At 41.9% G+C, this 13,106-nt stretch overlaps 2 protein-coding genes across 2 annotated transcripts in view; one reads left to right on the top strand and one right to left on the bottom strand.

Moving 5' to 3' along the window:
* Positions 1 to 7,247, top strand: part of USP37 (ubiquitin specific peptidase 37) — a 126,383-nt gene extending 119,136 nt beyond the window's left edge. The window contains exons 21-23 of the mRNA XM_011964598.1: positions 446 to 515; positions 1,791 to 1,929; positions 2,519 to 7,247. Of these exons, the coding sequence (XP_011819988.1) occupies positions 446 to 515; positions 1,791 to 1,929; positions 2,519 to 2,606 (297 nt within the window). The 3' untranslated portion in view covers positions 2,607 to 7,247. The remainder of the gene's footprint in view (positions 1 to 445; positions 516 to 1,790; positions 1,930 to 2,518) is intronic.
* Positions 7,208 to 13,106, bottom strand: part of VIL1 (villin 1) — a 31,585-nt gene continuing 25,686 nt past the window's right edge. Inside the window, exon 18 of the mRNA XM_011964689.1 lies at positions 7,208 to 8,290. Coding sequence (XP_011820079.1) covers positions 8,177 to 8,290 — 114 coding nt within the window. The 3' untranslated portion in view covers positions 7,208 to 8,176. The remainder of the gene's footprint in view (positions 8,291 to 13,106) is intronic.

Here is a 13,106-nt window from a genome sequence, read left to right as displayed (position 1 = left end):
TTTTAGTAGAGACGGGGTTTCACTGTGTTAGCCAGGATGGTCTCGATCTCCTGACTTCGTGATCTGCCCGTCTCGGCCTCCCAAAGTGTTAGGATTACAGGCTTGAGCCACCACGCCCGGCCTTTCACTGAATAGTATTATATTGAATTGAGATACTAACCAGTCAGCTATTATTGGGTATATTGTTAGTTCCAACTTTTCACTAGATAATGCCACAGTAAATAATTCGATACATATACTCTTTCTTTTGACTTACTTCCTTAGAATAAATTCTTAGTTGGGGGTGGAATTCTTGGGTCAAAGGGTATGAACAGATTTTTTAATTGATTCTTACTATGCCACACACCGAAGCTTAGCCATGTCAGCTTTAATAATAAATTTATATTCAGTGTTTTGCTTTTATTCAAATGAAGACTTAAAAGTTATACCCACTTCTGTTTTCCAGACAGGAAGTCTGCCTCATTCCTACCGGCTCATCAGTGTTGTCAGTCACATTGGTAGCACTTCTTCTTCAGGTGAATAGCCATCATTATTTCAGCATTTTATCAATGAACTAGTCAGCATTTGCTCCTTATTACATTGCTCTTTGCCTAGCTTTGTGAGGTATGTTTTTCTTTTTTCTTTTCTTTTTTTTTTGAGATCCAGTCTCACTCTGTCACCCAGGATGGAGTGCAGTGGCACAATCTCAGCTCACTGCAGCCTCCACCTCCTGGGTCCAAGTGATTCTGCTGTCTCAGCCTCCCAAGTAGCTGGGATTACAGGCATGCACCACCAGGCCCAGCTAATTTTTGCATTTTTAGTAGAGATGGGGTTTCACCATGTTGGCCAGGCTGGTCTTGAACTCCTGGGATCAAGAGATCCACCCACCTTGGCCTCCCAAAGTGCTGGGATTACGGACATGAGCCACCATGCCCAGCCCGTGAAGTGTAAGTTTTTCAAGAAAATCTTTGAAATCTACTTTGATCACACTCAGTGTGAATTGTGTTAATAGGTGTAACTGTTTTGATTTCTCTTCTTTTCTTTTTTTTTTTTTTCCCCAAGAGACAGGGTCTCACTCTGTCACCAAGCTGGAGTGCAGTGGCACCATCATTAGCTCATTGCAGCATTGAATTCCTGGGCTCAGGAGCTCAAGAGATCCTCCTGCCTCAGCCTGCTGAGTAGCTGAGACTACACGTGCATGCCACCACACCTGACCAATTTTTTTTAATTTTTTGCATGGACAGGTTCTTGCTTTGTTGCCTAAGCTGGTTTCAAACTCCTGGCCTCAAGCAGTCCTCCTGCCTTGGCCTCCCAAAGTGCTGGGATTACAGGAGTGAGCCACTGTGCCTGGCCTGTATGTTTTTTCAATAGGTTTTAGACACAGTGTTGAGGATAAGTTGAATGTGGTATTTTTTTTCTCTTTCTCAAACTTCCTGCACCTGAGATAAATTCAGTGTGTTTTTATTTTTTATTTGTTTATTTTTTGAGACAGCGTCTCGCCCTGTCTCCCAGGCTGTAGTGCAGTGGTGCTATCTCGGCTCACTGCAACCTCCACCTCCTGGGTTCAAACAGTTCTCCTGCCTCAGCCTCCTGAGTAGCTGGGACTACAGGCGCATGCCAGCATGCCCAGCTAATTGTTGTATTTTTAATAGAGATGGGGCTTCACCATGTTGGTCAGGCTGGTCTCGAACTCCTGATCTTGTGATCGCCTGCCTCAACCTCCCAAAGTGCTGGGATTACAGGCGGGAGCCATGACACCCGGCTTCGGTGTGTTTTTTAAAACCTTGATTTTAAGACGTTATTTGTTTCAGGTCATTACATTAGTGATGTGTATGACATTAAAAAGCAAGCGTGGTTTACTTACAATGACCTGGAGGTATCAAAAATCCAAGAGGCTGCCGTGCAGAGTGATCGAGATAGGAGTGGCTACATCTTCTTTTATATGCACAAGTAAGAAACTTTGCCAAATAATGAGTTAAAAATCACCTGAACTCTTTTCTTTGTTGTTTTTTTGTTTATTTGTTTGTTTTGTTTTTTGTTTTTTTTCCTTTGAGGATAAAATGTTCCCATCAGTTGATTGATTGAAAATTTTTGGTTTTTGTTATCTTTGGTTAGGGTCTGTCTCTTGATATTTCCCTGTAAGTCCAGAATATTTTCTCTCATAACTCAGCATTAATTGCTTATTACACAGTAGTATCTAGGTATGGAAGTTTGGATAATTTGTTTTATGATAGAAGATGTCCTGTCATAAATCTTTTTGGTCATCCAGTTTTATCAGCTAGAAGATCTGATTTATATGGTTGGGAATTACCTAGCATGTTCATTAAAGCTAACTATTGTCAGTTCCCCTCTATTCTTAAAAATCAGCATTCAAAGGGTTAAGATCAAATGAGTGAACTGCTTTTTTAATAAAATACAGGCATGAAATGGAATTGTGAAGGTCTTATCTGTATCAATTTTATTTTACTTTTTCTCCTGCCTGTTCTTTGTTTCTACTTACTAAATTTCCTGTTTTATTTTTTGCTTGTTTTATCATAAGGGAGATCTTTGATGAGCTGCTGGAAACAGAAAAGAACTCTCAGTCACTTAGCATGGAAGTGGGGAAGACTACCCGTCAAGCCTCGTGAGGAACAAACTCCTGGGTTGGCAGTGTGCGCTGCATATTCTTACTGCTGCCCACCTCACCTTTCCTCTGCTGAAGGAGAATTTGAAATTCTGCTTGATGCGGGAGCAACAAACAGCTCAGGGCCAAACCAAAAGACAAAAATTGGAGTTACATAGAATGCTCCATGCTATTTTATGGAAACTTTGGTCTCACATCTGTAGCTGATTATCCTCTTTTTCTCCTATAAGAGTGGCACTTCCTTTTGTCTTAGGAATACATGTTGTAAATATATATCTGTGTGTGTGTGTGTGTGTGTATACACACACACACACACACAGAGGATGAATGGAGCCTTAAAGAGTTAGGATGAGCCCCCAGAATATGCCTGCTCAAAATTAATAGCACAGCAGTTTGGAGAAGAAATGAAGGTGTCAAAGAGTCCATTCACCTGAGAAATGTGTGAAGATGTACTTATCAGTTGGCTTTTAACTTTTATGTTCCTTGAGTAGTTTCACTCAAGTCTGTAACCTTTTGTGTGTTTCCTTATTAGTAAAGTTCACTGGAAAACCAGCTCTTCATGTTACACTAATGACAGTTTGTTCTCTTTGCAAGAGAGGGGCATTGCTGTCACCTGACTTGAGGAGCTGTTTTTTTTGTTGTTGTTGTATGCAAATTTCATGAATTTGTGATGTCTTTGCTGTTTACATGCAGTCCCAAGAAATGGATTGTTGGTGCTTTGGAATATGTTACAGTCCCACATTTGATATTCCTCATATACTTTGCTCTCTCTAAGGAGATTTCTTCACACAGTATGTTCATCATATATCATCATCATTATTTTGGTGGTAAAGATAGAATCTTTTTTCTTTTTTTGTCATTCTGCCATGGAGCAGCATTACCCTAATGGATTGCAACCAAAACTTTAAACAGGTAGAAAGATATTTCTCCAATTGGGACTCCCCAGCAGGAATACTTAGGGATAAGGAAGAATGCTAGCATCTCTGTCTCTCAAATATAGGGAGGATTAGAAGAGTGTTCTTCTGATAAAGCTAAAATTCTGGACCACTAAAGCTAAAAGCCCTATTGCAAGTATGAAATTAAGTACTTGAGCTATAGGACAAACCTTGGGCATTTAACCATTTACTCTCTGGCTTTGCCCTTAAAATAGGATTGCAATTAAAATGTGATTGGCTTAGGTAATCCCAAGAACTAAAAAATAACAAAGGTGCGTAATATATTTATCTACTTTTTAGGTGCTCTGAGTTGAGGCAAAGTAGAGCGGCAACATTAAGTGCTATGCTAGTCACTTAGCTGACATAATCAGCTTGGTTAAGCAGCTTATGAAACCATATAAAGAATTCTTTTGAGGATGGAATTCTGTCCACAAAATAATTTTGTGAGCCCAGATGTCATTAGGATCACACAGAGTTAAGTGTAGCAAAATGAAACCATCGTTGTATTCTTTCATGATTTTTCTTTTATTATAAACAAGGGATTATTCTTTAGTTCTCAGAGGTAGGGACAAACCATATCAGGTTTTCAGAAGGAAAAAACATTTAAAAACCCACCATCACTTGAGAGAATCGCTTGAACCCAGGAGGTAGAGGTTGCAGTGAGCCGAGATCACATCATTGCACTGCAGCCTGCGTGACAGTGAGACTCCATCTCATTTAAAAAAAAAAAAAGAAAAGAAAAGAAAAAAAAAACACACAAATCATCATCACAGAAGATGCAACATATTTTCTGAAAGATTGCCTTAAGAGAGCTCCAGCCCTACTCTTGGAACTTGGATGTATTCTAATATAGTAACCTATTCTAAGTTTTGATTCTTTGAATTATAAATGGCCTCACCAGTTTTGCTTAACTACTGATAAATGCTTTGCCTCCTACCATCTACCTATATACATTATTGTAATGAATGTTCCAAAATGGTAGAGTGGTAGAAAATGCCAGAGTAGTTTAGAGCAGAGGAAAATATTTGTTTTAAAACTAGCTTTAAAATTTTGTTTCATTTCTACCAGGAGACTCTTTAGTTTGGTTTGATTTTGCTTGGAAATAATTGGTTTTCTTATAAATGAGTGAAGTGGTGATAAAATTCTTTGGCTAGTTATTAATTATTTTACCTGTCTTTGCATTTGAGAGGCACTGTTAAAAATTATTGGGAAAGATTTAAAGTGCAGGCTGCGTTAAAACATGGAGAAAAATAGAAATAATGCCATAAGTCTAGATTGCCTCATGAAGCAGCCTCATTTGAATTGCTTTCGTAGCTTTCATATGTGTATGGTTTAGAAGTACACTTACCTCAGAAACCTGATTTGATCTCATGTCTTGGGCAGGAGTTGTTGAAATAGGTTATGGGAATATATAAGTTATCTCACTGCTCATGTACTTGCATGTTTGGGACTCAAATTTTACTTGATGTCTGTCCATTCTTGTGGCCCTGTCAGCCTTCTCCTTCCTTTACTCCTTTAATCTATTTCTTTGACTACCAATGGAGATTTCAGCTGGACTATGTTGATGGGGCTTGTTGTTTTTTTTGAGCTGGCTGTATATATTTTAAAATTATAAATAGATAATATATTATTTTTTGCACATTGTTATCAGTTTGCCCAGAATTGGGGATAGGGCAGTTAGCATGTTGGGGCCAGGAAGGGACAAGTTAGATAAGGACTGAGTGCTTCCGTTGCAGGCAGTTTGCACAATACCTAATTAACCTTCCTATTGAAAATACCAAATGTGTGGTTACATTACTTTAAATGACATTGAATTGGAACTTGATGGCAATTAGTTCTAGATACAGCATTTTGATCTTTGTTGGAATTTTAAGGGAAAAATAAACTAAACTTCATATTTGTTTATTTTAATCCCCTAATAGTACTGAAGGTTGGAAAGTTGCATGTGGCTGGATGCTGTTGATTTCTTTAATAGCCATGACTACAATTTAAGCCTATGAGAAGATAGACTGTTTCATAGGGATATATTCACATGTGTGTGCACACTCAGGAGTTTTGTCTCAGCAGGATAGAATAAGCAAATCCATGAATTGGTCTTTTGTTAATACTTTGATTCTAAAAATTATTTGTTTACTTGCTATGGTCTGTTCATTCTGGGCCTAACTTTAAAGGCTCAATAACAAATACAACAAATGTAAATATGTTTACATTTTAAGACATATGCAGTGGTACTTACAGATCAGTTAATTAACTCCAGAAAGCAAATGTTAGACTACACATTTATTTTTCTCCTTGATCAAGTGTAAAATTCTGAAACAGAGGCTTTAAAATATAAAACCTCAGTAAAATAATCCATGAATTTACTGATTCTTCTATATTGTGTATAGTTACCATTATGTAACTATACACATGTACAGCTACAGATATAGTTGTATAATGAAAATTATCTGCAAACACCTAAATTAAAGAGAGAAAGTAGTTTGTAAACTCATTTGTGGTCTACTGAAAAGAGGTTATATTAAAGCAAATAAAAATATTTTCCTTCTCTGTCCTCTGAAATGATTGCAGTGGATACTCTTAGTTATCTCATTTTGTGGGGATGGAGGGCCTTTTTAATTTAATTGACCCCCCAAGGTGGTCTTTTGTTTTAAATGGGCAGTGGGGGAGGAAACAGAGCTGGATCTCCAAGTACATGTGGATTTTTAGAAAAATCAACAACCCAACACCAGATGCAAGTCACATAGAACTGTTCCAATAAAATGGATGAATGTTTTTTTCCTCCCCATTTTGCTTTATACTGAGTATTGCACTTTTGCAAGTGTATGCAAAAACTAGACTTCTGCCCTCCTCTTTTTATTGCATTACTTCAAAATTCTAATTTTGTCTCTACTGATATGTCTTATTAACATCTGAAAAAAATATATATATTTTATTGGAAAATTCTAGTTTGTTAGGCCTTGAAAGTTTTGTGACAGTTATTTTGCTGTGTTTCACCACAATCGTTCACCTTATGGCATGCTTTGGTTACTAGACTTCAGGCAGTCTCATTCATTGTATCATACTTACACACAATAGTAAGTTGTCTCCATGTGTGCTATGTCTGAGGTGTATGGAGTTTTTATTTAAAAAGTGTGCCAGGCTGAATATAAGCATTTGATTTTGTAACATTGGACTTTTCTTAAAAGTATAGAGGTTCAAAGTATAGGTATGTCCATTGGCATAAGAATAGAGAGGGTGAGAGTCTGGACCAGGATCCAGGTTTGTCCAGTCAGACACCAGAAACTGGTCTTCAAAAATAGTGGGCCTGTGTGAAGAGTGAGACCACGTGTGGGTGTGCACACCTCCTGTCCCCAGGTTTCCCTCCCTTTGAGCTTATCCTTCCCTCCCTAATTTCTCTGGCCTATTGTCATCGTTGTTTCTTTACATTTAAGGAGAGAAAAACAAAAATGAGATTCGTACACTTTGCCTAATTGAGCCACTACCAGGTTTTCTGGCAGCTGTGGCCACATTATTTGTGAGATGATTTTTTTTCTTTATGTTCAGAGTGACTTCTGATTCTGATTCTTTATGTTTTGTATGGAGCGGCACTTTTATCTGTGTTTTAGCAGAACTGTTCCTCTGTATCCTTTACGGTTTTTGTTTTTGTTTCCTTTTTAAATTATGCATAGAGTTTTTTTGTGTGTATGAAATTAAAGCCTTTATTAACCTTCTGTTGATTTGACTGTTATTTCTGAAAAGGACACATTCTTGCTGATACTTATAACAACCTATTCAAAGTTGTGGAAATCACCTTCTGTTGGCTTTCTGACATGGACTTCCTTGCAGCGTTGTTACTTCTTAAAAGGAACAGAATGGCAAACCAGTGTTTGGCCGTAGTCCCCATTGATTATTGTTATTTTCATCTGGGGAGCCTGTGAAGCTTTGCGGAGGCTTCTGGGTAAGTTTGTAAACCTAGCATTGGCCTTCACTAGGCTCTTCCTTTGCCTTATTATTAAGGGTTGGGAGAAGAAGTGAAATAGCCTATGCATTTCTTACTTGCCTTTAGGTCTCAAGCCTAGCCCCAGTGGATGTGCTGCTCTCACAGTACCGTTTGGTATTTGTGAAACCTCCTAGAGGGTAGTCTTGTGGACCATTCAACTCTCCTTCAACCCTTTAACTTACCCACTGAGTAAGGCAGTAAGGAAAGTAAATGTGAAAAGGAAAAGCTGTTACTCTGGGGAAGATGTAAACCTGCAAAATGCTTCAGCCTACCTGCCATAGATAAAAATGAGTCATGATGGAGGACAAGCTAGGTAGGGTAGTGCCTCAGAACTCTAATGTTCCATGGAGTGTTTGTGCTCTTCTAAGAAGAGAAGACTCTAGAACAGGAGTATTAAAAATGATGCAATACCTCAGGATAGAAACAATCTAGCGACCTTAGAAGTTGAAATGAGGACCATAGGCTCCTTTTGGGGAATCATCTTTCTGAAGGAATAGGTACATTATTAAACAAAAGTGGCATTTGCCACAGAAGTTTGTGCTCATAGGCACAAACTTTAACTGCAAATTTTCACTTCAATTGGTGTAGGACTAATATCGGTGAGAAAATGAGACCCCACAATCAGGGTAGGGTACTGCTTTACAACCACAGCTCCTCTTCTCAAAATAGTCCTTTTTCTTTCTTCAGGTTTTGTTGCTTCCATCGAGGCAGAGCGGAGAAGGCAGCTGGAGTCATCCCAAAGGCCTGAGTGAAATCTTCAATGGACAGGTGCTCCTAGAAGAGAGGGACCAGAGGGCAAAGGTCACATATCCTTTCCTCCTCCCTTACCCTCAGGTGCAATTTGCTCTGATGAGTCATATAGATGTGGTGTATAATCAAATAAATGAAGAGTAAACACAAGCAATGTCAGGAGAGCCAGAAAAGGGATGGAGAGGAGACGAATATGGTATTTTGGTATTCCAGAGGTTTATCCCTGGATTTTTTTTTTTCTTTTTTTCCCAGACCGTGTCTTGTTCTGTTGCACAGGCTGGAGTGCAGTGGCACGAACTCAGTTCACTGCAACCTGCAACCTCCACCTCCTGATTTCAAGCGATTCTCCTGCCTCAGCCTCCCAAGTAGCTGAGATTACAGGCATGCACCACCATGCCCTGCTAACCTTTGTATTTTTAGTAGAGACGGGGTTTTACCATGTTGGCCAAGCTGGTCTCGAACGCCTGACCTCAAGTGATCCACCCTACTCGGCCTCCCAAAGTGCTGAGATTACAGGTGTGAGCCAGCACACCTGGCCTGATCCCTGAATTTTTAACAATGAAAAGATAGTAGTGTAGTAGATTGAGATCTTCTTTTTACAAGGGTCAAGTTCACATTAGCCCAAATAAGAATTAGGACTCTTCTTTCCAAGCCTTAGTTTTCCTCTCTATTAAATGGGGAACGTTTCTTTTTTTTTTTTTTTTTTTTTTTTTTTAAAGACAGAGTCTTACCCTGTTCCCCAGGCTAGAAAGCAATGGCGCACGATCTTGACTCACTGCAACGTCCACCTCCCAGATTCAAGCAATTCTCCTGCCTCAGCCTCCTGAGTAGCTAGGACTACAGGCACCTGGCACCACGCCCGGCTAATTTTTGTATTTTTAGTAGAGATGAGGTTTTGCCTTTTGGCCAGGCTGGTCTCGAACTCCTGGCCTCAAGTGATCCACCCACCTTGACCTCCCAAAGTGCTGGGATTACAGGCATGAGCCACCATGCCTAGCCATTGTTTTTTTGTTTTTGTTTTTTTTTTTTGAAACAGCGTCTTGCTCTGTCACACAGGCTGGAGTGCAGTGACACAATCTCAGCTCACTCTAGCCTCAACCTCCTGGGCTCAAGCAATCCTCCCATCTCAGCCTCCCGAGTAGTTGGGACCATAGGCATGCACTACCATGTTGCCCAGGCAGGTCTGGAACCCCTGAGCTCAAGCATCCACCCGCCTTGGCCTCCCAAAGTGCTGGGATTATAAGCGTGAGCCACCAACCCCAGCCAGGAACATTTCTTAAAGGCAAATTTTCACTTGCTTTTATGAAAATGAAAATAATATTACATATGAAAGTGTACTGAAAACAAATTAGGCAGGCATGGTGGCACACACGTGTAATCCCAGCTGCTCTGGAGGCTGAGGCAGGAGAATCTCTTGAACCCAGGAGGCAGAGGTTGCAGTGAGCTGAGATCGTGCCACTGCACTCCAACCTGGGCGATAGTTTTCCATCTCACAAACACAAAACATAGTATGTTGCTCATTTACCTCCACTTAAACAGTGAATCCAAGCTGCCCACAAAGCAAGCAGATGAGCCCTATAAGGGTATCTGCTCTAGTCTGGGTATGTGAGGTTTTATTAGGGCGGGGTGTGGTGGCTCATGTCTGTAATTCCAGCACTTTGGGAGGCCAAGTCAGGCAGATTGCTTGAGTTCAGGAGTTCAAGACTAGCCTGGGCAACATGGTAAAACCCTGTCTCTACCAAAAAAATACAAAAATTAGCCAGGTATGGTGGTGCACATCTATAGTCCCAGTTACTCAGGAGGCTGAGGTGACAGGATCGCTTGAGCCCAGGTGGCAGAGGTTGCAGTAAGCCAAGATAGTACCATTGTACTCCAGCCTGGGTGAAAGAACAAGACCCTGTCTCAAAAAAAACATTTTATTGCTGTCACAGGACATACAACTCTTCTAGCAAAAGCCTGTCACCCTCAGGAGAAGTCTCCCTCCTGGGCCCTACTTTGCTTTGGATCAAGTTAACAGACTGCCTGCAAGGGAAGTAGGACCCACTCCAGCCCTAATGGATGGAGCAAAGTAGGAATCTAGTTTCCATATACTGCTGTGGCACTTACAAAGGAACTGAGGCAGATTTGAATATTCCCATTTTCAGGTGATGCAGTTAAAGTTTAAGAAAGTCAGGCCAGCGTGTTGGCTCACACCTGTAATCCCAACACTTTGGGAGGCCAAGGCAAGTGGATCACGAGGTCAGGAGTTCGAGACCAGCCTGGCCAACATGGTGAAACCCTGTCTCTACTAAAAATACAAAAAATTAGCAGGCATGGTGGTGGGAACCTGTATTCTCAGCTACTCGGGAGGCTGAGGCAGGAGAATAGCTTGAACCCGGGAGGCGGAGGCTGCAGTGAGCCAAGATCATGCCACTGCACTCCAGCCTGGGCAACAGAGCAAGACTCTGTCTCAAAAAAAAAAAAGTCAAGGTCACCTCATTCCAATATATGTTCCACTGCACCATGCTGACTTTCTTCCTTGAGTTTCAGGTATACTGTAAAGCCCTCTTGTCAGCTTTCAACTCCCAGACCTGCAAGGTAAGCTATTAACACTTGCAGTTGGCCACAATTTTACCATTATGGATAGCTTCATCACTCTTGGCTTACAGGTTTGGTTCCCAGTTAAAAGGCAACTTGTTGGCCAGGTGCAGTGGCTCATGCCTGTAATCCCAGCACTTTGGGAGGCCTAGGCGGGTGGATCACCTGAGGTCATGAGTTCGAGACCAGCCTGGCCAACATGGTGAAACCGCGTCTCTACTAAAAATACAAAAAATTAGCAGGCATGGTGGTGGGAACCTGTATTCTCAGCTACTCGGGAGGCTGAGGCAGGAGAATAGCTTGAACCCGGGAGGCGGAGGCTGCAGTGAGCCAAGATCATGCCACTGCACTCCAGTCTGGGCAACACAGTGAGACTCTGTCTCAAAAAAAAGAAAAGACAACTTGTTAATCCTCATCAGTTTTTTATATTCTTCTGTGAATGTGTCAGATTATTTTTTAGGAGGAGGTTTTGCTTAGAGAGTGGGAGGGTAGCAGCAGAAGGTACAACTGAGGTCGGGGGAAGGATTCCAATAGAAGACACTAGGAAGGCCAAAGAACAAATTCAGAACTAAATTTTGCCTAGCTTTTTGAGTTGAAAAAATATATGGATAAACAAGTAATACTAGCTTCTCTCATCCTGTGAATGATCCAGAAGATTAGATAGCACAATTTTACATTTTTACTCTTGGCTAGGAAATCACAACTGGGAGTCACTACCTTTCTAAGCTTTGGGTGTCTTCAGCCATAAGATGAAGGAATTCACTGAAATGACTTGTTCCCAGCACTAAGATGATAATGACACTGTTTAAGGCAAGCTAAATACCCTCAAGGCACACTCAGTTAAGAGTCCCAAATTAAAGTTGCTATAAAACAGCATCTCCCAGCCTTCATCTCTGCTGCTCTAAGCACCAAGAGGTAGAGAGTGTAGAGGCGAGACTTGTGGGTTTCCTTTAATACTTAGGCTGCTCTGCTAAGATGGAGTTGCCCTAGGGAACATTTTATTGACTCCCACAGAGAGCCCTGAATTAAATAGCTTCTTAGTAAACACCTATAGATGGATTTCAACCTCAGGGGGGTCTGATGCTCCAGATTTCTAACCTGTCAGATTTGCCTCCCACCCTGGGCATTCTCTCCTTAAGTTTCCTGGAAGCCTTCCCCACTCCCCGAGGCAGAGTAGGGGAGTATTTGGTTTTGGTTTGGGGCTTCTTTTTGTTTTTTGGGGGGGAGGCTGAGACAGGGTCGTGCTCTGTCACCCATTCTGGAGTGTGGTGACAATCACAGATCACTTGCAGCGCCAATCTCCTGGGCTCACCCTCCTGGGTAGCTGGGACAACAGGTGCTGGGTAGCTGGGACACCCTCCTGGGTAGCTGGGACAACCGGGCTAATTTTTGTATTTTTTTGTAGAGACAGTGTCTCACTTTGTTGCCCAGGCTGGTCTCAAACTCCTGGGCTCAAGCAATCTGCCTGCCTTGGCCTCCCAAAGTGCCTGGGATTACAGGCATGAGCCACCGCACTCAGCTGAGTACTTGGTTTTAGAAGAAAGAGGATAAATATAAATGATTTGGGGATCAGTGGATGGGGAAGAGCTGCCATACTCCACATCTGTGTGTAGCACCCTGCCCCCAGGTTCCTCACAGCTGTGGCTGCTATGTCCTAGGTCTTTGCTGTCTCTGGTCCAGCCTGGGCTCTTCAGTTTTGTTAGGACTGCTGGACTCTGACCCCTCAGGCTAGATAGCAGGGACTACCCATCCTAGTGGACTTGTATCCTGTTCCTGAACCTGCAGTCCTGCCAGCTGATTACCAGCCTCACCCATGCCCATATCCGCCTCCCTGTTGTTTATTCATCAGTGCACAAATACTTAGATTACCATCTTGCTCTGCCTGCAGCCAGACCCACCACCCCACTGTTGTCACTGGCTCACCTTGCAAGATTGGAGCAGACAGACCTGAAAACCTCTCCTACACTCCCACGTGACACTGAACTCCGCTCTCCCACAAGAATGTATACTACTTCCATGATTAAAAAAATCAGCTGTAGTCGGGTGCGGTGGCTCACACCTGTAATCCCAGCACTTTGGGAGGCCAAGGCGGGTGGATCACAAGGTCAGGAGATTGAGACCATCCTGGCTAGTGCAGTGAAACCCCGTCTCTACTAAAAATACAAAAAAATTAGCCGGGCGTGGTGGCGGGCGCCTGTAGTCCCAGCTACTTGGGAGGCTGAGGCAGGAGAATGGCGTGAACCCGGGAGGCGGAGCTTGCAGT

Source organism: Mandrillus leucophaeus, unplaced genomic scaffold (assembly GCF_000951045.1).
Source record: "Mandrillus leucophaeus isolate KB7577 unplaced genomic scaffold, Mleu.le_1.0 Scaffold70, whole genome shotgun sequence".
Taxonomy (NCBI): Eukaryota; Metazoa; Chordata; class Mammalia; order Primates; family Cercopithecidae; genus Mandrillus; species Mandrillus leucophaeus.
Note: the sequence above shows the minus strand (reverse complement) of the source record. Positions and strands in the feature narration are given on the sequence as shown.